The following is a 26,744-nucleotide window of genomic DNA, read 5'->3' as shown; positions in this document are numbered from 1 at the left end:
AAAGCTCGGGGCAGACGCAGCTGGGCATTCACCTCAGGAGAATCAGTCAGGTCAGGAGCAAAGGGCCCGGGGATGTGTCAGGGGTACCGGAAGTCCAGGTGAAGAGAAGAGGGCGCTATTAGGTAGCGTGATTCTCAGTGGCTGTGAATGAGAACCCCCTGGGGCACTGACAATGCTCCCACCTGGGTCCCTCCCAGGCCTCGGAGGCTGGCCAGTGATGGTGGGAGAGTAGACACGCAGAGACCAGGTGGTCAAAGTTAGACTCGGAGCCGGAGGAGTCAGGCTCCCTCCCTCTGTCCCTCTACCCCTGGAAGGCCTGCCCAGCGCCCCCTCTTGTCCCTCCAGGGAGCTTCTGTGGACGCCTCAGTTTGCCTGCTTCCCTCCACCCATCACCCATCTCTGGGAGCTGCCCCACGCCCTGAATCCCCACAGGGTAAAAGGCGGCCCCGCATCAGTGCCCGCAGAGCCGCGCAGGGCCCTGGCCTCACCTGGGCGGGATGCAGCTGCAGATCCGCGGGAAAGACACGCACTGTGCTGTCTCCCCGGAGGGAGCACCGGGAGCAGAGCGGCCCGGTCCAGCCGCCCAGGCTTCCTCCCCGGGGCTTCCTGCAGAGGACTCTGTAAGACACGGGGCACACACCTGAACCCCTGGCCTGCGTCCCAAAGAGCCCCAGACCACATCTCCTAGCTCTTCCCCTGGGACCCGCTGGAGGGCGCCTCCGCTGCTTAGGCATGAACCGACTTCTGACACCTTTTATGGCTGCATTTGCTCTAATAATGCCGGCAGGATTCAGTACGTTAGGCCCCTCATTTCAGGAGACTGGTCTCATAGGTTGTTGTAAGATACCTGCCACTGGGAATTTAAAAGTGCATTTGTTCACTTCCATGTATTTTGAGGAAAACATGTTTATTAGAGAGGCAGATAAAAGGGTACAACTAAAAGATGCCAGATATATTATTTTCTTTTAGAGTAAGAATAAAAAGAAACAATCATGATGGCCTTTACTCAAACACAATTTATTCAGAACCCAGGTGTCCTTAGTCCGTTCCTGGGTAGCATCCAGCAGGCACCTCTCCAGCAGTTATAAAAACGAAAGGTTTGGCTCAGTGGCTAGAGCGTCAGCCGGCTGAGCGAAGGGTCCCGGGTTCCACTCTGGTCAAGGGCATGTACCTTGGCTGCAGACTCGATCCCCAGTAGGGGGCATGTAGGAGACAGCTCATCCATGTTTCTATCTCTCTTCCTTCCTTTCTCTCAAATCAATGATATATACACTGAGTGGCCAGATTATTATGATCTCTGAAAGCATAATAATCTGGCCACTCGTGTGTGTGCGTGTGTGTGTGTGTGTGTGTGTGTGTATAAAAAAAAAACACTAAAGATCTTCAAGCAGAATAAGCAGCTAAGCAAATGGAAAAAAGAGTAAAAAGTTAAAACAACTGAAGTTCAAGTAATAACTTTAGTTTTTATTTTTAAACTATTTTTAGGACACTTTATACAACTTTCTGGAACAATTTACAGAAAAATTGAGAAGATAGTACAGAGATTCTTTACACCCCACACCCAGTTTCCTCTCTTAAAGGCTTGCTTTTGTTACAGTTAATGAACCAGCATTTGTTCAGGATTGCAAAGTAAAGCCCATAGTTTATTCCGATTTCCTTCGTTTTTCCCTAAGGTCTTTGCCAGCTCTGCCCTCCCCGGCACCACATCCCATCAGTGATCACGGCTCCTTAGGCTCCTCTTGGCCATGACCATTTCTCAGAATGTTCTTGTTTTTGATGCCCTTTTAGTTCTTATATGTATTTTATTTTAAAATATATTTTTATTGATTTCAGAGAGAAAGAGGGAGAGGGAGAGGGAAAGAGAGAGATTAAAACATCAATGATGAGAGAGAATCCTTGATTGGCTGCCTCCTGCAAACCCCGTACTGGGGATGGAGCCTGCAACCCAGGCATGTGCCCTTGACCAGAATCGAACCTGGGACCCTTCAGTCCACAGGCTAACATTCTATCCATTGAGCCAAACCGGATAGGGCAACCCTTTAGTTTTTAAATACCAGTACATACAATTATATTCTGTATGGAAGCGTTTGACAAAAAGCAATTTTGAGAAAAAAATCAAGAGCACAAAAGAAGTCATAATCCAGTGGCCGATTGAAAATGTTTACACTCCTCTGAACATGTTGGCAAATGTGAAATAATCATGTGTTAGACACCACCCAAAGAAGTGCACTGGTGTTATTAAAAATCAAACAACTGCCTGAGGTATGGACATCAGGAAACAGCAGCTTCGCCCAAGCAGGCTGAGTGCAAGGAGGGCATTGCCCGGTGAGGTTTGGTAGATTTATAAACAAGGTGAGGGAGGAAAGGCTTCTACACACACATTACTGGTCTGTAAGCATGTCACTATCAACCTTCGGAGTAAAGAAAGAAAACTTTATGCAGAGATTTTCCGTCTTTTATTTAACAGAGAACTGTTGGAAGAAAACAAAGACTGCTTTGGGTGGAAATGGAAATTCCTGACGCTTTGGAAATGGTTTCAATCTTTTTTTTATAATACTTCAGACATTGACTGGAGGAACTGAAATGATAAAATATCTTGAACTGGCCCTAGCTGGTTTGGCTTAGTGGGTAGAGTGGACTGAAAGGTCCAGGGTTCAATTCTGGTCAAGGGCACATGCCTGGGTTGCAAGCTCGATCCTTAGGAGGGGGCATTCAGGAGGCAGCCGATTAGTGATTTTCTCTTATCATTGATGTTTCTTTCTCTCCCTCTTCCTTCCTCTCTGAAATCAATAAAATGTTTATCCTACATAACAAAAGGCTAATATGCAAATAGACCAAACAGCCGAACAATCAGAATAACCAACAACTGGTCACTATGATGTGTGCTGACCACCAGGGGACTGTGTGGAACAGGGTGGGCGTTGGTTGCGGTGGGATGGTGGAGCAGGTGAGCGAGGGCACCAGACCAAGGTGGGGTCACTGTCACTGGGGTGAGCCTCTGGTGATTACTGAACATTATTTGCTTCCATGCACTGCAGTCCTGCCCAGAGCTTGCACCTGCTGCCTGTGCTGGCCCTGCTCACATTGCTGCTGGTGCTGGAGTCTCTGCTCTCACCTGCTGCCAGTGCCTGGCACCGGTCCCAATCACTCAGTGCCATCAGCAGGTGTGAGCAGCAGCAGTCAGCCATGATTGCCCCTGAAGGCTTCTCCACCTGCCCCTGCTCCTGAGGGGCAATCAGAGCAGCAGCCACTGCTTACACCCACTGCTGGCACTGGCCCCAATCGCTCCACACTGTAAGAGGGTGTGAGTGGGGCTGGTGCTGTCAGTGCATGGGAGTGGCAGTGGCAGGAGCAGGGCTGCTGGCAGACAGAGGACCGTAGCCACAGTGGGGTGGGAGGAGCCGGACGGGAGCACAGAAGGTGGGCCGAGACCTGCCCCTGTGCCTACTGCAGCCTTGCAGCCCACAGTTCCTTTCAAGGTGCATGAATTTATGCACTGAGTCCCTAGTGTGTGTGTGTGTGTGTGTGTGTGTGTGTGTGTGTATGTATGTATGTATATAGAGGCCCGGTACACGAATTTGTGCACAAGTGGGGGGGCTGATCCCTGTCAGGCATGTGGGAAGTAACCAATCAATGGGTCTCTTTCACATTGATGTTTCTCTCTCCCTCCCTCCCTTTCACTCTTTCTAAAAATGAATGGAACAACAAAAAATCAACAGGTTAATTGACCAAACTTTTCCAACTTTCAATTGGTTGTGTGAGATCAAATAGACATGATAGGATAACCATGATATAGTACCCGGGATCTTAACAACATTTAAAGAAAAAATGCAAATGTTTAGTATACATATGTTCTTCTTTACTTCTTTACTCAAGCGGGGTGAGCCCTGGCTAATGTGGCTTAGTTGGTTGGGCAACAGGTGGGTGATTCCTGGATTGCAGGCTCTGGTTGTGGGATGTACAGGAGGCGGCTAATCACATGGATGTTTCTCTCTCTCTCCCTTCCTCTCTCTAAAAATCAGTAAAAATATTTTTTAACAAAAGAGGGGTGAGATTTTATCTTCATAATTTCCTCTAAATAAATAATGGTAAGATTTAATAAACTAGCATAGTTCAATTTATTTAAAAGTTACAGATGTAAAATCCTAATATTTCAATGTATCTACACTATCTACACTAATAAAAGAGAAACGTGCAAATTAACCATCACTCTGCTATGCTCACCAGCCAATCAGAGCAAGTATGCAAATTAACCCAACAAACATGGTTGTTAATTTGCATATGCAGGCCAGACCAAAGACTGAGGACAGGGTACAAGGAAGAGGGAGGGAAAGCAGAAAGTGGAAAGCAGGGCGGTGGTGGTGGCAGCAGGAGGGAAACCCAACGTGGCAGGCTTCGCTCCCTTCTCTGCTTTGCTCAGGCCACAGGAAGCCCTATTCTTGCAGGAATTTTCCTGCAATGGGCCTCTAGACTTAGTGTCTGTCAATTGTCCATCCAACCAGTAGCTATGAAGTACACTGACCACCAGGGGGAAGATGCTCATTGCAGGAGCTGCCATGATGTGCACTGGCCATTTAAAAATTAATGGCACAACAGACCTGGTGCTGGCAAGCCAACACTCAGTTTTCCAAGTGGGAGACAGGCTCCGCCACCTCCCTGAAGCGACACTCCACCAAATCGCAGCCAATGCGGTTCACAGCTCAGCCCAGTCCAGAAATGTTGGCTGTGAGTGCTGGGTAATGATGTCACATAGCAATGCCCAGCTTCCTCTCCTGTGACTAGCCTCCTTGCAGTTTCTCCAGCCCAGGAACCCAACTTGGTTTATAGCCAGGTGCAAACATTTTACAGTTTAACCAAATGTCTTTGAAGTGTTTTCCTGTGCCTGTGCCTTATTCATTTGATCCTCACGGAAGTCCTGGAGTAGGTAGATATGAGACTCGGTGGAATCTTATTTTTCTCTTCATTAGCAAGACATGAATAGCAATATTAAAATATTTCTTCTAATTAATTTCCTTTCAATATGCACAAATCCACGCACTGGAACATTAGTATTTACATAAGAGAGCTGAAGTCTTCCCTACTCCCATTATGCTATATTTTTTATTCAGATATAATGCTTAGAAGGTAGAATCTAACTCTTTGTTGTTGTTATTTATAGATGCTGCAAAAGAAAAAAAAGTTAATTAGATGTCAAATGGCACAGCTGTAAACTGGCAGTTGGCAGCTTGCAATGTAAAACTTCATCTTAGCAAGAGGAACTTGATTACTCTTTTGAAGACATGAATTTAGGGTTTGGAGATCATTAACTCATTGAAGCCAAGGTCCATTTTTCTGTTTGGGAGACATTTATTTTTATGAAAGATAATTTTCCTTTGGATTTGCAAAGATCTGACCTCTGGTTTGCCTTCTCTGGAATCTGAAAGACGATGATCAGACTAGTAGACTTCACTGGCTGAGTGTCATCCTCAGGTGTTTGCCAGTCCCCAAAGGTTCTGACCCCAAAGGTTCCATTATCAGCTGCGACAGTTTTCTGGTGATTGATTCAGCTGCTTTTACTGTTCCACACAAGCATTTCCCACTGATTAACCCCTGCAAATCTCTGCTGATTCTCCAGTTCTCACTCTCTCCACACCTTGCGTTTTCTTGAAAGATGTTGGAAATAGGAAGATGGTAACACTTATGCAGCTCATTGCCGAGTTTCTTGAAGAACTGAGGAGCAATCCACTTTGCTGTCCTCTACCAATGGAGATGCTCTTGAGCTTGTTGGTGCACCTTCCCAACATCTACTCTCCCCCCCCCCCGCCCTTTACTGAATTTATTGGGTGACACTGGCTAACAAAAGCATACAGGTTTCAGGTGCACAATTCTATAACACATCCATCTGTACACTGTACTGTGTGTTCACCACCCTAAATCAAGTCTCTGTCCATCACCATCTACCCCCCCCCCCCTTACTCTCCCCCTCCTCTTTTCACCTCTCCTCCCTCTGGCGATCATCACGTTGCTGTCCACGAGTTTTTTTCTTTGAGTTCTAAACACATTCATGTCAGCCCTAACTGGTCCGGCTCAGTGGATAGAGCATCAGCCTGCGGACTAAAAGGTCCCAGGCTGGATTCCAGTCAAGGGCATGTACCTTGCTTGCAGGCACATCCCTGGTAGGAGCTGTGTAAGAGGCAGCTGATTGATTTTCTCTCCCATCACTGTTTCTAACTCTATCCCTCTCCCTTCCGCTCTGCAAAAAATCAATAAAATATATTTAAAAAAATAAAATTACAACATTCATGTCAGCGTCGTCTTCTGAAAACACTGCTGTGCTTGTCGGTCTTTCTGCAATCCCTCTCGAGTCTCCTGTTCCTTGATTCAGGGCGCTTCCCGCCAGTGTCTGTGGGTGTCGTGCTTCCGCGCCCGTGGGAGGGTGGTTTCCACTCCTGCTCAGTCTGGGCCGCAGCCCCAGCAGCACCAGGTCAGGCTCTGCAGGAAGAGCTCAGGCCGCCCAGGGCGGGTCACAGGACGCACTCCGTGTGCTTCCCCGGTTCTTTTTAGGTTGGCCTTTCTCCCAAGGACTCCCGAGTTGCTTTGCGGGGCAGAGTTGCATCTCTGTGCTTCCCAGGAATGACAAGGGTGATGCATTTCTCAGGAACACCAAATTTCTCACTGTGTGGGTTTTCCTAAGTCAAACGGATCCCGGACCACAGTGCCCCAGCCCCACTGCAGAGGCGGGAAGGGGCGCCCCCGCCCGGGCCATCCCTTCGCCACCAGCTCCGTCCCTCCTCCCCGTCGCTCCTCGGCGGAACGACTGTGCTTTAGTTCGTAAATGACCAGGACACGTGCTCGAGTCCAGGAGGGGACAGTCATGCTCAGGCCCAGACCGGAGAGGACGGGGAGCTGGCGCCCCGGCCTGGGGCCCGGCAGAGAGCCACCCCGAGAACTAAGAAACGAAACAAATAACAACAAAAAGCTTTGTTTTTACTCAGAAATAGTTGGCAAGCTATAACTACCTTTTGTTTAAATATTTACCTTACTCAGTAAAGCTAGAAAAAGAACAAAATTAACCAAAGACAAAGTACAAGGAAAGAAATAATAAACATAAAGGTATACATTAATGAGGTAAGAAACAAAAGTTAGTAGAAATAACAAATCCAAATGATGGTTCCTTGGAAGAAATTAACAAGATCAACAAACACACACACACACACACAGAACTAGCATAGGGGAATAACCATTGGAACAGAAGAAATTAAAAATATATTATTTTATATCACTTCATGCAAATAAATTGCAAAACGCAGACTAAAATAATTTCAGAGAAAATTATAGTTTACCAAAATTTACCTCTGTAGAAATAGGAAGTATTAACAGACCAATCTCCATAAAATAATAAACTTGCTATATAAATACACCATATATAGGGTAATTCTATCAAACCTTTCATACCAGATAAACTTAATACTACATAAATTGTTCCAGAGACTAAAAAATGAGGGGAAACTGCCAAATTTTACTTGCTTTACTTATAAAGCTGTAAAAAATCAATATATAAATCTGATGTAGCTAGCACTAAAATGAAAACTATAAATCAATCTCATTTAAGAGTTAAATAAAATATTGCATTTGTGACCTAATGGCCCATTAAAGAAATAAATCTTCATGACCAAGTGGAATGTGGGGGGGGGGGAGAAAGCAGAAATAGTTTGTATTTAGAAATCCATTAGTATAATTTACTATATATTCTCCAGGTATGCTGAAAAAGCCTTTTGACAAAATTTAACATTTATTTTTGATCAAAACATTCAATAAAATAGTAAAATAGTAATTGTGCATTTTAAAGCAGGAATACACACACACACACATAATAATTTGGCCACTCAGTGTGTGTGTGTGTGTGTGTGTGTGTGTGTGTGTGTGTGTCTCTTTAGATATGTAAGTTCTAGATTCAGCATCTAACTTAGTGGGGATCATGAACAAGACAAGGATATGCATAATTTCTGCAACTATTTTACTATTTAGCATTGTATTGGAATTATTAGCCAATGCAAATAGACAATTAGAGTATTAAGAATTGGAAAAGAAGAGGTAATTATCTCTATATACAGATGACATAGCATATCTGAAAATCCCAAAATAATTATTTTAAAGCTAACTCAAATAATAAAGAATTCAGTAAAGTAGCAATATACAAAGTTACCATGCAAAAATCAATAGCCTCCACATACAGAAACAATAATCAGTTAGAAGATAAAATGAAAGTGAAAGCCCCCTTTACAGCATAACATAAAAAGATAATATACTTAGAAATCAACTTAACATGAAACCTACATGAGGAAAGCTTTAAAGCATCCTCAAAGATACAGAAGCAGACGTGGACAGATGGAAAAGATAATCTTATTCTTGTAAGGAGGAACTCACCAACGTAAAAATTTCATGTAATGTAAGTCAAATAAAACTACATGTAATGTAAGTCAAATAAAACTATCACTGAGGCCGAAACCAGTTTGGCTCAGTGGATAGAGCGTCGGCCTGTGGGCTGTAAGGTACTGGGTTCGACTCCAGTCAAGGCACGTACCTTGGTTGCAGGCACATCCCCAGTGGTGGGTATGCAGGAGGCAGCAGATCGATATTTCTCTCTCATCGATGTTTCTAACTCTTTATCCCTCTCCCTTCCTCTCTGTAAAAAATCAATAAAATATATTAAAAAAGCAAACTATCACTGAGTATTGTTTTTCTTTTTTCTTTTCTTTTTAAAAAATATATTTTATTGAGTTTTTACAGAGAGGAAGAGAGAGGGATAGAAAGCTAGAAACATCGATGAGAGAGAAACATCAACCAGCTGCCTCCTACACACCCTCCAATGGGGACGTGCCTGCAACCAAGGTACATGCCCTTGACCGGAATCGAACCTGGGACCTTTCAGTCCGCAGGCCGACGCTCTATCCACTGAGCCAAACCGGTTTTGGCTGAGTATTGTTTTTCTAGCACTAGACAAATTCATTCTAAAGTTCATATAGAGAAGATAGGGGCAAAGGTAAAAATGCCTCTACTCACCGCCTCCCGCAACTACATCAAAATCACAACTAAAACACAGAACACACATCATTCAGAACTGCCTGAAAGCTGGCTGAGTGGAAGTCCTACCACCAGAGAAATAAAGAAGAAAGCGCATTCAGACCGGTAGGAGGGGTGGAGGCACAGAATGGGCTGCTTTTTACGCAGGAGGGAGATCTCTCTATGGAGGTCCCCTGTGAGGAACAAGAGGGCCCAGCTCAGAAGGCCCCAGAGCACCCAGTGGACAGCGTTGGATCACACCAGACCACACCAGCCCCCTAGCCCAGGGTTCCAGAGCGGGGAAGAGAAGTCTCTGTAACTATGGGCTGTAAAAACCAGTGGGGATTGTGGCTAAGAGATGAGGAGGCTGCTGGAGACCCAGCTACTCCTTTTAAAGGCCCCTCTCATGAACTTACACTCGATTCCTCCGAGCTCTAGCACCGAGTGGCTCTGGGGAACCAGACACGTACGGGGAGGACCTGGGTTCTCTGGCGTCAGGGGTCATCCTTCTCCCAGAGTCGGTGCTCCCAGAGGTCACAGTTCCTGCGCTGGGACCTCTCCTGTAGCAGGGCTGACTGGCAGCCATGTCTGTTTGCTCCACCCTGGTGATTCCCTGAGACCCCACCCATCCAATTTGCAGCCTCACCAGAGCTGTTTCAGCAGCTTTTCCGTATGAGTGGCCTGCCCTGGTTTAGACTTTGCTAAAAAAAAAAATCACTCAAACAAGCTGCATCTGGTGTCAGCATGCCCCAAACATATCAATAAAAAGGCCCAAGCCCTAGCTCCGTGGTCAGCAAATTGCAGCTCATGAGCCACATGCAGCTCTTTGGCCCCTTGAGTGTGGCTCTTCCACAAAATACCACGGTCTGGGCGAGTCTATTTTGAAGAAGTGGCGTTAGAAGAAGTTTAAGTTTAAGAAATTTGGCTCTCAAAATTTAAATTTAAATCGTTGTATGGTTGATATTTGGCTCTGTCGACTAATGAGTTTGCTGACCACTGCCCTAGCTGGTTTGGCTCAGTGGATGGAGCTTTGGCCTGAAGACGGAAGGGTCCTGGATTTGATTCTGGTCAAGGGCACATGCCCAGGTTGCAGGCTCAATCTCCAGCAGGGGGCATGTAGGAGGCAGCTGATCAATGATTCTTTCTCATTATTGATGTTTCTATTTTTCTCCCTCTCCCTTCCTCTCTGAAATCAATAAAAATATATTATATACCGTATTTTCTGGCATATAAGACGACTTTTGAAACGAAAAAAAGTCAACCGAAAATTGGGGGCAAAAAACCAAAATTGCACAAAAATTACCTGCAGATCTTGACGGCAAAGTAAGTCTTTTCTTTGAAGTGGGGGGTAGTCTTATACAGCGAATATAGGCCTAAACCTATGTTTTAACTGTAAAATTAGGGGGTTGTCTTATACGCCGGAAATACGGTATATATAAAAAATAGATTTCAATCACTGTGTCTCCTTCTATTTCATAAAAAGGACTCATTGCTAGTCTTTGAATTCTAATGTTCGTCATTCAGGAAAAGATTCTCTACAGTGTTAAATAACTTGGCTTCCTGTTTATTCATACTTCCTTGAGTACAACTTGTTGCTCTCTTTGTTCTTATTGCTAACTAGAGACCCGGTGCACGAAATTCATGCAGTGTGTGTGTGTGTGTGTGGGGGGGGGTCTCCTCAGCCCAGCCTGCACCTCTCCAATCCGGGACCTCTTGGGGGATGTCTGACTGCCCTGCGCAATCCTGGACTGCTGGCTCCTAATCCCTCACCTGCCTGGTCACCCCTTACAGCCCCGTCTACCAGCCAACTGCATCCCCCCTGCCAACCTGGTTGCTCCTAACTGCCCCACACCCCCACTGGCCTGGCCACCTTTTACTGTCCCCCCCTGCTGACCTAGTCACCCCTAACTGCCCCACCCCCCGCAAGCTTGGTTGCCCCTCACCCCTGTCCACTACCCCCACACACCCCAAAGGCCTGGTCACCCCATGCAGCCTGCTGTTCAGTCATTTAGTCGTCCCTCACTAATCCCCCAGCCAGCCTGGTCATAGGCAACCATCTTGTGAGGGCATGAAGGTCAATTTGCATATTATCTCTTCATTAGGTAGGATTTATTTGGAGTTGCTTTATAGTTTATGTAAATATTTTAGTGGACTTTAAAAAGTGTGAGTTTGTGGAGGCATTACTTGTACTACCATTAGCTGGAAAGCCACTTCATATTTGAGAAGCCACTAGGCGGTGGGGCATTGAGATAATCAGAGAAAGACACCAGAGGCGGCAGTGGTGCTGGAGGTCTGAGCTGGGCCCGGGGCCTACAGAGCCCTATGACCGAGTTAGGAAGCTGCACCTTATCCCGAGAGCTTACCCCTGAGGGGGCACACTGAGGAGTGTTACAGGGAAATAGTAGCCTATCTGGTCTGCAGGAAGGTTACCTGGTTAAGGAGAGATTGGTTTTGGTGAGGTGGGCAGGGAGAACAAATGGGGAAATAGAGCCTTCAGATATCCGTGCCTGCTGAGAGAGCTCCAAAGAGCACAAGGCTTCCTGTCGTTCCCCCCCCCCCCCCCCCCCCCGGCTGGCTGCAGCCCTGCCTCTTGTGTCTGCAGCCCTCCGGCCGCCGTCATGCCCGGTGCCCGTGGGTAGATCCTGTTAGTGAGGACAATGTGTACCACATGGCTCCTAAAATGCAGAGGAAACCAGGAATGTTTGGACAGGGTATAGGCTTTGGTGTCAGACACACCCAGGTGTGAATGTGGGTTCTGCCATTAGCTGACTGGTCTTGGGCAAGTCACTTAATTTTTTTGAAAGGTCTCATTCAAAAAATACATTCTTATTGATTTCAGAGAAGGGAGAGGGAAAGATAGAAACATCAATCATTGATCAGTTGCCTCCTGAACACCTCATACTGGGGATGGAGCCCACAACCCAGGCATGTGCCCTGACCAGGAATTGAACCGTGTGAAAGGTCTCATTTTAGACCCATTGAGCGGCCTCTGCCTGGGGCCACCCGCTTTGGAGGACCGTTTGGAGGACCGTAGTCTTCTGTCAGCCTGTCCCCGCTCATGGGCGGGGGAGTCCGTCCAGTGGCCGAAGCCCACGTGGCAGGCTGGGTGAATGGTGCCCCCAGACTTGTAGAGGGCACCGCCTGTGGAATGCAGCGTGGGGGAGGAAGGAAGGTTGAAGACACTGAGGGGTAGAATCCAGGCTTGGCAGCTGTCAGGATAGGACCAGGAGAACGAGGAGGCTGTCAGCAGCCGAAGGGAAATCTGGTGGAGTTGAGACGTCAGTTTTAGGTGTGTTCAGGCTTTGGCCCTGCCAGACAGTTACCCAGAGCTGTCTAGCAGCCTGAACTCAGGGCTGGACTCGGTTTTGGAAATCATCAGCGTTGGGGTCATAGGTGAGGCCTAGAGACTGAGAAGACCCTCTGAGGGAAAGCCTGTGCAGCCATGGCACGGAGTGAGCCGATGCTTCAAGGACAGGAATGCACAAAGGACCACGCGAGGGCAGAGGGCGTCAGGGCCCTGGGACGATGGGTGCTGCTGGGGGGACAGCCCAGGTGCGGAGGGCTGCGGGGGCCACAGAGTCAAGGCTTCCGAGGGGTCATTGAGGGCGGGACCCTCGGCCTGGAGACAGCTCTTTCAGGAGAGACACGGGCACGGGGAAGTGAAGCCAGGAGGTTGTCCACACTTGCAGAAACGTGGTAGCAAGAGGCAAGAGTGAGGACATGGGCATGAGGACAGAGCAGGAGCAGGAGGGGCACCTGGAAACAAATAGCAGACGCAGCCCGTTCCGGCGGAGAAGCCAAGGGTGCGAACCAGGAGGAAACATGGGGACGGGAGGCATCCCCATGTTTCCTCCTGGGCCTGACTGGGCTTCCGGGCAAGCAGAGCAGGCTTCTGCCAAGGCTTTGGAGGCAGGCGTGGGGTGGGGATGGGAGGGCCTGCGCTTTGACCGTTGGTGGTGCTCTCAGGGGGTGGCGTCTTGCATCTCTGACAGAATGTGCCCTGGGTTATATGTGTTGAATGTATTTCCAGCAGAATCACGTCTTGGGGCTCTGAGAGGATGCATTTCCTCTTACAGAATGGCGAATGCCTATTATTTCCAGGGAACCCGGGAGCCGGAGGTGTCGGACAGCTCTCCGAGGTTAAGAGGCTGTAAGAGCATCAGCAGGAGAATACGGGTGCTGAGCACGTGTGGGGAGCTGCGTAGGGAAACCAACGCTGAGAAAATTAACCTGTTAACCGAGCGGGACCTATAAATATGTCAAACGTAAACAATATCGGGTACTGGTGGGACGTATGAATACGTCCTTGAAATATATGTTGCGCCCTGAAACGGGCGGGACGTATATTTCTGAACAACAAAGGTATTAGTCATCCATACATGTCTCGACATGAATTTAAGACATGGAGGGAATCAGTATAATTTCGCTAGTGAGAGTGGTGGACGTGTTCAACAAGAATTGTTTTGGAGTTAACACATGACTTACTGAATAAAGGGTATAGGATTTACTTAGATAATTTCTATACATCAATTCATTCGGCTCAACTCTTGTGTCAAAACAATACAGACATTGTTGGAACAATGGGGATAAACAGAGTTGGAATCCCCAGTGAAATAAAAACAAAAAAATTACAGAAAAATGAACATATAGTAAGATTCAAAGACAAACTTATGGTTTTAAAATGGAAGGATAAAAAAGACGTATTGATGCTCAGTTCTATTCATAATGACAAAAAGACAATGATTGAGGGGGGAGAATGTTAAAATATGTACACAGATAATAATTTAATTTAAAAAAAAAAAGACACTGATTGAAAAGAGAGGAAGAAGGCAAGAAAAACCGAATGTTGTCCTGGATTATAACAAGAATATGGGCGGCGTAGATCTGGGAGAGGAGGTATGGTGGCCCACACGGCTGCCCGTAATAGGGTAAAAAAATTTTATAAAAATTTTTTTCTACGATTAATTGATATGTGCTGCTTCAATGCTTGTATTATATACAAAAAAGGTAAAGGTCATTTGGATCGATTACACTTTTTGATAGAGTGTGTAGAGAAATTGGTAGATAACAACATAGTGAAAACCCACCCAAAGACATCAACAAGCAGCTCTTCATCTACCATCACGCTTAGTTGAAAGGCATTTTCCAGAACAAATGAAAAGCGATATAGGAAAAACTAAATCCAGGAAATGCCGAGTTTGCTACAAAAAAGGTGTTAGGAAAGAATATACATACTGGTGTCTGGATTGTAAGGTAGCACTATGTATCAACAATTGTTTTAAAACATATCACACAGAAGTTGAGTTTTGAATTTTTACAACTATATTTTAATTTTTTAAACTCAATATTTCTATTTTATTTGTGTGCTTTTGTTTATTGTTCTGTAATTGTTAACTTTTTAATATTTTTTATTGTGTATCAAAATAAAAAAATATATATTTTGTAATCTTTATAATTGTAAAATTTATAATTTTTTAATTTGATGTTTCCATTTTTTTGTTGCTATTCTTTTCTATTTGTAATTTTGTATTTTCCTTTCTGCTTTATATACAAATAAACAAAAAAAATATATTTCATAGTCTTTTCATTTATTTTAAGTATAAATAAAAAAAATAATATGAAATTACATACTCTGGGCGTGACGTACTGACATGTCCTAGTGAAAGAGTACGTTATATGTTGCATAATTAAAAAGGGAATTCCCCGGTTAACAGGTTAAGATCCAGAACAGGAGAGAGGATGAGTGAAAGAGTGCATTTAAGGTGGTTACACTGCAAATGCTGTGTGTAGACTTACACATGAGATGAGTTGCATAAAGACTGACATTGGGTGGGCCTGGCCTGGCAGGAGCTCACCTAACAGGGCACTGGTTTGTGACCAGCCTTGGACACACCAGTGCCTGAAGTTTTGTATATGTTTATAGGAGTGATTACGACAGCTTCATTATCTGCCACATCCCGAATGCCTGAACGGTTATTACAGTTGTTTTTGATCATCATGTCAATCTTCTGTGGCATCATCAGTCCGCTCTATGGACAAAGAAGACGGCCTTGGGAAATGAAGTGCTCCTCTCACATCACACTGGGGAAGCGAGGGAGCTATGTCCTTTCCACTGAGCCGCTCAGTGGCTTCAAAAATTAAACCTTGGCCTCGCCTAGTGGTCAGCAAACCGCAGCTCGAGAGCCACATGCGGCTCTTTGGCCCCTTGAGTGTGGCTCTCCCACAAAATACCACGTGCGGGCGAGCACGTACAGTGAGATTGAAACTTCGTGGCCCGTGAGCAGAAGTCGGTTTTCAGCCCGGGCGAGTCTATTTTGAAGAAGTGTCGTTAGAACACTCAAGGGGCCAAAGAGCCGCATGCGGCTCGCGAGCTGCGGTTTGCCGACCACTGGCCTAGCCAGTTTGGCTCCGTGAATAGAGCGTCGGCCTGCAGATTGAAGGGTCTGGGTTCAATTCCGGTCACGGGCACATGCCTGGGTTGTGGGCTTGATCCCCAAAGGGGGGGGGGGCGCGTGTGTGTGGGAGGCAGCCACTCAATGATTCTCTCTCATAATTGATGTTTCTATCTCTTTCTCTCTCTCCCTTCCTCTCTGAAATCAATAAAAATATATATTTTAAAAAATAGTTAAACCTTGGTGTCTCTATGCTTGTCTTCAGAGACAGTGCTCATTTGTAGAAATCCTGAGAGAAGAATGCTCCAGGGGTTCCGGATAGGGGAGGCGGGAGGGGGAGGACAGGCTCTGGAGCTATGCCACACGCAGGCTCAGGGGATTAAGATGTGGTCGTGTGGCAGAGGGTACTGGCTTGCTTCCAGGAGCAGGGAGTTCACTGGGTGGGACTTAGATGGAGGCGGAGCTAGGCTGGTTCCACTTGTAATAGCAACAGGTTGGGATTCAGAGTCCAGTCAGACTGTGGATGGCTTAACGCTCCCGTATCCATAGGCAACTCCGAAATGATGGAGGTCTTTATCACTGCTATTTAAAGATGTATCAAGTGAAAAAAGATGACAACAAAGCATTAGTCCCTTTAAAAGTGTATGTACACATATGGTTATATTTATATATTAAGACAATGTTTGCAACCAATGTGTGGTTCTCTTGTGGTGGGATTTCAGAAAAAAATGTAAAACTTCAGTCTTCTAATTTTCCCGTGATCTCACATGGGATTTGTGTAAGGAGATGGAAGCGTATTTACACCGGAGCGAGCCAGCCCCTGCAGAAGCAGGATGTCCTGGTCCTCAGCACCTCAGGCCTGGGAATGGGCCACCACAAGGGGCTGGGGCAGAGGTCAGGGGCAGAGGTCAGGGGGCAGGGGGCAGAGGTCAGGGGGCAGGGGGCAGGCTAGGGCTCTCTCAACGCAAAGATGTCATGTGGAAGGTGTGATCCCACTTGCGTAAAACACGCAAACGTGTGTGAGGAGCCCAGCCAGCAGGGTGCCCAGGCACGTCCAGGGGTCCCATAGGAAGGGGAACAAAATGGGGCGACAGCCTCCCAGCCTGCCAGCTGGCGCCCCGCCAGGTTTTCACTCCGAGGCCCTCAGGGAGGCACCATCAGCTAGAAAGGATGCTGAGGTCTTTCTGGGTGGCTGGGAGCTGGTCCGGGAGAGGACGAATCTGCCCCAAACAGATGTTTCCAGCGGGGGTGGGGTGGGGGGGGGGGAGCACGGGGGCAGTGGACACAGCCTCCCCTCCCAAGTGTCCTTCTCTCTTTTGCTTTCCTTTTCAGCATCAGCCACCACAGCAGCCCCTCTGAACGCACAGAGGCAGCCCCAGACACGAGGCCTACGGGAAAGCTCCTGGCCCCGAGGACAGCAGGACCTGGGCCCATCGCTGGCCCTCCCTCCCAGGCACGGGGGCCAGGCCCTCAGACTGGAGCCGGAGAGGGGATCCTTAGCAAACGTCACATCAGAAGTGAACAACTTGAGTGGGGGTGGGAGGGTTGCTCTCCAAATGGAATGATTAAAGGAACCAAGAAAAGGGAAAACAAAAGGAGAAACACAGGAGAGAGAGGGAAAGCGGGAGAGCGGGAGAGCGGGAGAGCGGGAGAGAGGGAGAGAGGGAGAGGGGGAGAGGGGGAGGGAGAGGGAGAGGGAGGGGGAGGGAGAGGGAGGGAGAGGGAGGGGGAGAGGGAGAGGGAGAGGGAGAGGGAGAGGGAGAGGGAGAGGGAGAGGGAGAGGGAGAGGGAGGGGGAGAGGGAGAGGGAGGGGGGAAGGGGGAGAGGGGGAGAGGGGGAGAGGGGGAGAAGGGGAGAGGGGGAGAGGGGGAGAGGGGGAAAGAGGGAGAGGGAGAGGGAGAGGGAGAGGGAGAGGGAGAGGGAGAGAAGGAGAGGGAGAGGGAGAGAGGGAGAGGGAGAGGGAGAGGGAGAGGGGGAGAGGGAGAGGGAGAGGGAGAGGGAGAGGGAGAGAGGCACCCGTTTCCCAGTTGTGGCCGGCTTTACCAGTGGATAGCTCTTAGACATTCCGTTTTGACATGGACGGGCTCCATCACGGTGCCAGTGAGGGCTTCATTTGCACATCCACCATCTGTGGGAGGCGGGGAGGCGGGGCCAGAGCAAGGACGATGGGCCAGGTATAGGAAGTCACCAGGCGGACAGCCCTGGGCGCCTAGCAACGGGGAAAACAAGAACCTTGCCCCCCGAGTGACCCTTCCTCCCCGCTCCCCCCGTCCCCCGCCCCTGGCACATCACCCGGTCACCCAGTGTAGACCCCTGACCTTTTGTGTCGCCGGTGCAGATGCTCCCCTGACCTCTCCTCCCCTGGCATGTTCCCTGTCATGCAGGTTACACCCCCTTAGAGGGGAAACAAAAAGGGGCCAGAGAACAGCGTTTACGCATTAAGCCCCCAGGACAATGAGGCTCTGGCCTGCTTCAGACACATCGAGGCCTCGGCTGAGTGTCAGCTCCAGGCCCAGAAAAGCGGCCACACCAGACAAGCTCGGCCATGGCTGACCTCAGGACCCGCTGCAGGGACTCATGGCCCCCCGACTGGTGCTGACCCATCAGTGGTGACCCTGCCCTGAAAGGACACCCTGGGAAGCTGTGAGTTTTCTATTGAGATCTTTCCCCGGGGACCTCCCCCAAAGTCCCCTCCCTGGCAGGCTCCGTGCTCCGCCCACTGGAGCTCCTCCCTTCCCCCCTCTCTCCCCTAAGCTCCCAGGGGCCTTCGTTTGCCTCCTTCGGCTACTTCTTCTATCGCCCGCTTCTTCTATTGCTGTGACTTTCTTTCTTTCTTTTTTTTTTTTTTTTTTTTAAATAATTTTATGCTCCAGCAGTTTTGAAAAATATATATATTTTATTGATTTTTTTACAGAGAAGAAGAGAGAGGGATAGAAAGTTAGAAACATCGATGAGAGAGAATCATCAATCAGCTGCCTCCTGCACACCTCCTACTGGGGATGTGCCCGCAACCAATGTACATGCCCTTGACTGGAATTGAACCAGGGACCCTTCAGTCCGCAGGCTGACGCTCTATCCACTGAGCCAAACCGGTTTCGGCCGCTGTGACTTTCTAAATAAACTTTTTCTTATCGTTTGAGTCTTGGTTCTGGATTCTTTCTTAGCCAGAACTCAGGTGTGGAAGTTGCTGAACCAAGGTCTCATCCGATCCCCCTTCAGTCGAACACCCATCCTGTTCCCGCCCCCCAACTAATCCACGGCCTGAGGGTGAGCCTCAAAACACCCCGATCTGGGCCTGCTTCCAGGGGGGAAATGAAGAACCCACACGGAATTTGAGTGCAAAAAATAAATATAAAATTTATTAAAACACCCACAATATTTTAAAGATACCAGGAGTAATACAGTTCACAAACCCAGACGTTTGTGTAAATTATAATAAAATACAAATCAAAAAAAGGATACATACTTGCAATTTCTAGGCACCCTAAATTAAATTTACTGAAACACTGGGGGAGAAGAGAGGGTAAGGAGGAGGGGGGTAGCTCAGGAGGCAAACCAATAAAGTGGGAAGAAAAAATATTAACAAAAAGGTAAAAATTATACAAAATAAAATTATCAGCATAAATTTACTGTACTAAGAATATCTACAGTTTAATAATACACATCCTATTGCCTTGAGACATTGCAAAAATCTACCATTCATCCATCAACCCCAGATAAAACTTCATTTCAAGTAGCCACAGTTACAAAGTCAAGACGGAATATTCAAGTATGGTTGTTAAGTTCACCTCCATTGGAAGCCAAGTAACCAAACAGGAATTCAAAGAGAGAAAAGAAATAAAAACACATCAAAGAAAGCTAGAGGGGCTCTGGATGAAATAGAATGCATGTATATGCCCACGATATGACCTGACCTCGTTTCTCTTTTAAGTTGGAGTAGATGAGAAAGAAACAACGGCACTTCTGTTTTTCTCCTCCCCTTTCCCCTCGGGAAAGAAAGCAAGCATTGGGACCAAGAAAATGTGGATGTTCCGATGAGCCAGAGGGTATTTTTTAATTCCCCATGTGAAGAGTGATGCGTTATCCCTGAATGATGGATAGTCAAGAGGAGGAGAGAGCCAGCAAGTCGCACCGCGACACGAAGCATCCCTGACATCGGAAGAGAAGCAGACGGGGAAGGTGGTCAGATCGCTCACCGGTTCTCAGGCTAAAGCGACGTCAGACTTTGCATTATGTCTGCGCTGCGGTCTCTACGCAGGGAGAAGCCCACGGCTCCGCTCCTGCCCGCAGCGGTGCGGAAGGGAAGGGCTGGGGGCGCCGAGACAGGGCCTCGCACGTAGAAAAGATCTTTTCGGGCGTGGGTGTGGGGCTGGATAAGCTATGCTGGGGGCACGCACCTCAGAAAGTGTTCGTTTTGGTCCGGGGTTAGGTTGGAACTGGCTGCGTACTCCGGTCGAGACAGCCGGCTGATCGCACTAGGCTGTGAGGGAGTCACTGCAAGTGACAGCAACGATGACGGAAACAAGCTCAGTGAGATGGGCCTAGGGAATTCACATTGTACTGAGAAGCAGAACTGAAGGAGAAAAGGAAATGAAAGTCAACCATACGCCCCTTCCTCCAGGCGCTCTGCCATGGGAACGGCTGCAGAGTGACGCACGCGAGGACCCCGACGGATGGACCCTCACGGAACCCACGTCCCAATGCTGCCACGCTGTCCTGTGTCTGAGGTATTTTTAAAAGAACGTGCTGTGACAGTGGATGACACGAAAATGGAGCTTCCTGTTGAGTTCTTAAAACATCAACTTCTGTGGACCCAAGAGGAAATCCGGAATAGCACCAACTAAAAAGCAGCCTCGAGTGGCATCGAGGGAGCCAAGAACGCCCCTTCCTTTAGCTTGAACACGAGGGGTGGCCGGCGGGTGAGAGGCAGAAGCAACACTGGGCGAGGGCGGGGAGGAGCCGCGGAAGGAGCCCTACCCGCAGCCCGGCAGCTGCCAGGGGAGGGAGACCCGGGTCCGCCTCGGCCTGCAGAGCACCAGGGCACGGGGGGCCCCGGGGCGGGGGCTCCTCGGCGCCCCAGGCTGCAGGAGACGCACCTTCGTGGCTGTGAGAAGGCCTGCCATGCTAGAGGAGGCAGGAGAGAGGCAGGTGTCCCCCTCCTGAAACGAAAGAAGAAAGAAGAAAAAAGAAACGAAGCCCTTCCTTTCTCCTGAGGCCTGAGAAGACAGGATTGGGACTGGAGCACCAGCCACGCCAGGCCGCCCCCCCGCCCCCCACACCCGCGTCAGGGGGCGGCCGCCCTTGGGCCCTGCCTCCCCGTTCGGCCCCCGGGGAGGCCGGCGGCACGGAACAGAGCGCTCGGAGCAGGCGGCAGCACGAAGGAGACAGCACCGAACGGGGAGGGGAGGGGAAGCCACGGAGACGGGAGCCCACCTCGTTTTTGGTTGGTTGTGGTTTCGGAACCTCGATAGCACCTCAGCAGGTCGGGGCCGGGGACAGTCACATTGAAACACCATAGCACCATTTTATTGAGACGATTTCAATTCATTAAAAAGGAATGCTTCCTAGTCCACGAGACACGACTTCAGTAACGAAAGGGAAGAGACTGGTGGAGGCACATCAGGGGTGTCGCTCTCACTCCCCCGCCGGCTTTGTCTGCCCGGGTCGGGGATCTGGCGGTGGGTCATCTGCCGCCACGAAATCAGGTTACCGACCACTCGTCATCAGCCGTCCTCACACACCTGCTGCTGCCCAGTCCAGCACCACGAAGCTCTGCGGCCTCTCCCCGCTCCCCAGCACATCAAGACCCCTCGCTCTGCACACGGCGGCAGCCCAAGGAGGCTGGTGGAAGGACCAAGGAGGGGCAGGGGGTGACCTCTTTCCACGCACACCACTGTCCTCTCGGGGAGAAGGCAAAGCAGAAACCGAGGCCCTGTCCTCCCTCACCCACAAAAAAACACCCCCAAACCCAACCACACACACAGAACACCTCAAAACCCATGCAACACCTCCCGTCAAGATTTCCGATGGCTGAAGAACGGTTCCTTGAGCTAGCACCAGTTGTTCTGAGAGAACCTGCCGCGAAGCAATTTTCATGTTAAAAATCTCTTAGCACAGAACTTTGCAAGCACGTCCCTTGCACACAAAAAGGAGGGGGGGGGGGGGGACACGACGACGACAAAACAGAGCGAGAGGAACCAATGGTCAGCGCTGCATGCAGATGTCTGCGGAGGGCGCACGGAGGGGGGGGGCGGGGAGACTAGAAGGCTCCATCACTGCCTGTTGCTGTCATAGTTACTCTTAGAACTTGGGTCATGCTGTTAGGCTCTTTCGTTGCAATGGCTTTATTTATTGTTTTCTTTTCATGATACAAATGTCTGGTGATCACCTTTAGGACTTAAAAAAAGGGTAGGGCCCGTAAAAAATAAAAATCTGATTTTTTTTTTTCTCTTTCAGAAACCTTCAGCAGCAGGAGGGGGGGAGGTCGGGAATAGAGAGCTGTGCATAGTTCCTTTTCTAACGTACGCCGAGAGCATGCTCGTTTAGCGACGGAGCCTTGAGGTAGGTCATACGTGTAGTGTGCACACATCACACGGGCGTGAGCACGGCCACAGCACCACCGGGTTTCCCAAGCGCCTTTCCCAGGGGCTGGGGGCGTCCCCTGGGGGCTGCCTCCCGCCTCCCCCCGCGCAGCCTGTTTGCTCACCTGGAAATTTATGCACCGAAGGCTGTGGGAGCTGGGGGGCGGGGGCGGGGTGTGGGGCACAGACATCGCACGCTCTGAGCTTGTATCGGATTCTCTTCTCAGCGAATGGCTTTGCTACCGGAGGGCGGCGAGGGGGAGCGTCTAGGTCACACGCACCAGCAGGAGTCATGCGTGCCAAGGATCAGAATCACCTGGGTTACACTCGGGGCCTTCCAAACCGACGGCCGCCCGGGGCCTCCCCGGGCCACCCCGACGGTCACACTCTCCAAACGTTTTGCAAAATATTGTTAATTTCTTGCTCAAGATTAAGTTAAAATGAAGTTTTCAAGGCACCCCCGTATCTACCTACGCACGGAATCAAGCGAGACCTGCATAAAAGTACGGATGCGATTACGCAAAAGAGCGGTTAACGGGCCCCACGTGTCCTCAAGACTAGAAAATCAGCATGCGCGTTCAAGACTCTGCCGCCTTCAGCTTGTCCGGCTGAAGGTCAGAGTTGTTTTTTTTTTTTTTTTTTTAAATGTTTTTTTTCTTCTTCCTATAAATCTGAGTTCTGAATAATTCTAAATCCTGATAAGCTCTTGGGTATTTATTTCAAAAGCAATAATATTTCATTTCTGTCCTGTAAAATAAACGCGACTTTACAGAATATGGTAAAAGCGAAGGATAGACAAGCACGTTTAAATATGCAGCTACTATGTACAGTTTTCTCCCACAAGGACAGGTTAAAACATACTTCTTCTCTTCAAGTTGCTGTTTTTTAAATCTAGGCAAAAAGTGCTTAAAAAAATCTCTATTTACAGTTAAAACCAGACCACGCCAATGCCCACCACGCGTGATGGCAACCCTCCTCCCAGCCGGTGCCCCGGGACAGCGGCCGCCCACCCCGCCCGCCCGGCCCGCCGGCGGCTCGCAGCCCACCCAAGGCACCGGGAGCTCAGGAGCCTGGCCGCCAGCACCGTCCTCTGATTGTTCCCTCATCGTAGGAAGACCCACCTCGGACTAAGACCACTAAACCAGCACCTGCCATCTCTCTCCGGGCTCGGCTGTCACTCACCGCGCGGCCACCTTCCCCCGTGTGTCCTCACCGAGCCTCCCGCTCACCACATGGCCATACGGATGGACGGACGGACACAGCCGCCACTCGCAGCACCAGCAACACCAACGCTCAAGGAGGGGACCGGCTGCCGGGCCCCACGGCCCTCTCTCAGCCACGCCGGGGAAAGTAAGCACCACATGCACATGTTGAAGAACCGAACGAACGAATGCACCAGGATTTTTTTTTTTGAGCGAGTGTGTTCGAGAGGGTTGGAGAGGGGAGGAGGGAAAGGAGAAGACGACCGAGGAGAGAAATGGCACCAATGAGGGAGGAAAAACCATAGCTACCGGTTGAAAACGTTTGACTCTGGCGTTTGAAAACGGCCAAGTGTGGGCCCGCTCCCCGGGGGATAGCATGGGGGGAGGGGCTCGGGGGAGAGGCATGCACCATTGTCCGACGTGAACATCCAGGAATGGGGAGAGACGCGGTAACTGTCCCCGCAGGCGGCCACCTGCCCCCGCAGCCACAGGGGTCCCCGCACACTCACTACAGCACCAGGCTCAGCACAGCGCCCCACTCAGGGCAAGGCTGGCTTTTCACAGCTTGGGTTCAACTTCTTGCTTTTAAAGAGACAGTAGCCCTTTTCCCGGTGTCAGCATGGACCCTGGGGCATTTGTTTAGACACAGCCGATAGGACAAATCCCTTCGGGCGGTGGTATTCACTGGCTTGTTGACTCCAAAGAGCCTCTCCCAAGAGCGCCATCGCGAGGTGCCGCCTGGGGAAGCAGGGCGTCCTGGGACCTGGCGTGTGACGGGCAGAGAGGGTTCAGTGTGGCGACTAGTGAGCTTGAAGCTGTCTACTTCCAACCTGGCTTCTGGGGGGATCTCCGCCAGCCGCTCAGGGGCCCGGCCTGCGCGCACCGTCCCGCTCCCCAGCTCCGAGCGGGTGCCTGGAAGAGGGACCCCAGACGTTCTCCTACAGCTTCTCCCTGCGGGGAGGGCGTGTCTGTCTGTCCGAGGGCTCCCACGGGGCCCGGCTGGCTGGGCCCCGGAGACGGGGCAGGAGGGAGCACGGCTGGCTGATCCTGACCATCCTTTTACCATTACTCTTGTCGCTTTTTTTAAAAAAAAAAAAATCCAATAAATACACATTTTTAAATGGAATTTAAAACTACTCCTTTGTGAAAGGACACTATAAACTTTCTTTCCATCATTATTGTGATATACAAGGATAGAGTTTTTAAAAACAAGAGAAAATAAAAAGCCCCCACCCCCCCCCAATAAGGCGGGGGGGGGGGGAAAGCCGATGTGGAGATATAAATATTAAGATCACGAAAAAAATCACCCGACAGCCGTAGCTTCTTCTTCAAAGTGCTGGGGAGGTGGGGAGGGCGGGGGGCGAGGAATAGAGGAGGGAGGGGCGGGTCAGTTCTGAGGTTTGGACCATAAATACATATATATGCCTATCTATATATATATGTATATATAGATAAAAAAGACTTCTGCACCCCCAACCCGCGCCCCCCCCAAGCTGTGAGGGCGAAAGCACCACAGAGGCAGCGCGGGCCGGGCCCGACGCTGAGGTACGCTGGCGCCCGGGCCCCTAGATCCAGCGGCTGTAGGGGCCCGTGACCTTGGTGTAGGCGTAGGAGGACACGGTGACCGCCGAGTCCGTGGGCACGGCCAGCGCCTGCCGGGTGGGCACCGCCCCCTTCTCCCTGGGCGGCGGCTCGGCCACCACCGCGCCCCCCCACTTGCGCTTCTTGCCGTAGAGCTTGGCCTCCTGCTGGCCCAGGCCCAGCCGCGCGGCCTCCTCCTGCCGCGCCCGCGCCCGCTCCGCCAGCTGCTTCATCTTGGCCTCCCAGAGCGCCAGGCCGTGGTTGGGCTGGTTGAGGTTCTTGTGCTGGTAGAACACCAGCGAGATGCGGGTGGGGTGGCAGCGGTTGGGCTTCTTGAGCGGCGTGGTGGCGTGCAGCTCCCGCCGGGCGCACTCGATGAGGATGGAGCCGTGGGCGGGCGCCACGGCCACGCCGCCGATGTTCTCGTCCAGGAAGTTGTGCTCGCTGTCGGACCACAGCTCCTCCTCGTCCTCCTCCGCGGGGGCCCGCTCCTCCTTGGCCGGCCCCTTGCCGCCGCCGCCGCTGGGGGGCGGCTCCTCGGCGGCCTCCTCCTCCAGGCCGAAGGGGTCCCACAGCTTCTCCTCGGGCTTGAGGGCCCCGAACAGCTTCTCGCCGGGGGCGCCCAGGGGCACGCCGAAGGGCGGCCAGGCCTTGTCCAGCGGGCCGGCGGCCCCCGGCGTGGGCACCCGGCCCTCCTCCCCTTTCAGGGGGCTCCACAGCTTGTCCTGGAACCCGGGGCCGCCGCCGCCGCCGCTGCCTTTCAGGGCGGGGTTGAAGTCCCCGGCCCCGATGCCCCACGGCTTCTCCGTCAGGCTGGGCCCGGCCAGGGCCGAGGGGCTGTTCCCGAACTTGCAGGGGCTCCACGGTTTGCCTCGCAGCCCCCGTCCTCCGGGCTGGGGGGCCAGCGGCTGGCCCTCCCCGGGGAACAGCCCCCACTGGCCCTCCGGGAAGGGAGAGGGAGCCAGGCAGCCAGCCCCGAAGGAGCCCAGCTTCTCGGCGGGGCCCTCCCCGGGCGCGAACACGCCCCAGCCGCCGCCCACGCCGTTGGTCTGCTTGGGGGACTTGCTGGGGCCTCCTGAGTACTGTGCCCACCGGTGCCCGGGCCCGCCGTTCTGAGCCGCCTCGGGCACCGGCGTCTTGCCCATCCTGCCGGGGTCCCTGGGCACGGGCTCGGCCGGGGCCAGCGGGTCGGCCGGCTCTTGCTTGATGGGCCTGCCGTAGCAGGTGGCGCTCTGTGCGAAGGGGGAGGGGTCCCGGGACGCCGGGTGGAGCTGGGGGGCGGCCTTGGGCAGCAGGTACTCCTTGGGGCCCGGGTAAGCAGGCTGCTGGTGGTGAGGCGCGGGGAGGTGGGCGTCCGCGGGCACAGCCTGGCCGGGCAGCTCGGCAAACTCAGCACCGCCGTAGGCCGGGCTCAGGCTGCTGTGCAGCGCGTGGAGGTCGGGCTTCTTCTCGAAGCTGCAGCTGCCGCCCCCGCTGCTGCCGCTGCCGGGGCCCCAGGCGCCGGGGCCCAGGAACTGGGCGGGGAAGACGGGGCCGCCGGACGGGAAGCCGTAGTAGCCGAAGGAGGGGAGCGCGTACTTGGAGTGGAAGCCGTTGACGGGCGCCAGGCCGGGCTGCGCGTAGTAGGAGTGGTAGGAGTACACGCTGCTCATGCTGTAGGGGTCGGACGGCCGGCAGTTGCCCAGCACCGAGTAGCTCTCCACCACCGTGTTGCCGCCGTACTTGAAGGAGCTGAAGTGGTTCTGCGGCTCCACCTTGAGCGAGGGCTTCAGGCTCTGCTGGGACAAGCCGCCCTTCAGAGACAGGCCTGGGGAGAACGGGAGGCAAGACGGAGAAGGAGCTGCTGGGGGCGCCGCTGTGGAGCCCTGGGCGGGCTGGGGGTGGGACCCCCCTCTCCCTTTCCCCTTCCCCCTTCCCTTCTCCCCCCCACGGCTTCCTTCTTCGGA

At 51.1% G+C, this 26,744-nt stretch overlaps 1 protein-coding gene across 6 annotated transcripts in view; it reads right to left on the bottom strand.

Moving 5' to 3' along the window:
* Positions 1–18,320: 18,320 nt before the first annotated feature.
* TET3 (tet methylcytosine dioxygenase 3) overlaps positions 18,321–26,744 on the bottom strand; it is a 93,236-nt gene continuing 84,812 nt past the window's right edge. For all 6 annotated transcript variants that reach the window (XM_084901264.1, XM_084901262.1, XM_084901263.1 and 3 more), the window contains one exon: positions 18,321–26,605. In XM_084901264.1, coding sequence (XP_084757390.1) covers positions 24,783–26,605 — 1,823 coding nt within the window. In that variant the 3' untranslated portion in view covers positions 18,321–24,782. The remainder of the gene's footprint in view (positions 26,606–26,744) is intronic.

The sequence above is a fragment of the Pipistrellus hanaki genome, assembly GCF_964339955.1.
Source record: "Pipistrellus hanaki genome assembly, chromosome: 12".
NCBI classification, from domain to species: domain Eukaryota; kingdom Metazoa; phylum Chordata; class Mammalia; order Chiroptera; family Vespertilionidae; genus Pipistrellus; species Pipistrellus hanaki.
This window is presented reverse-complemented; position numbering and strand designations above follow the sequence as displayed.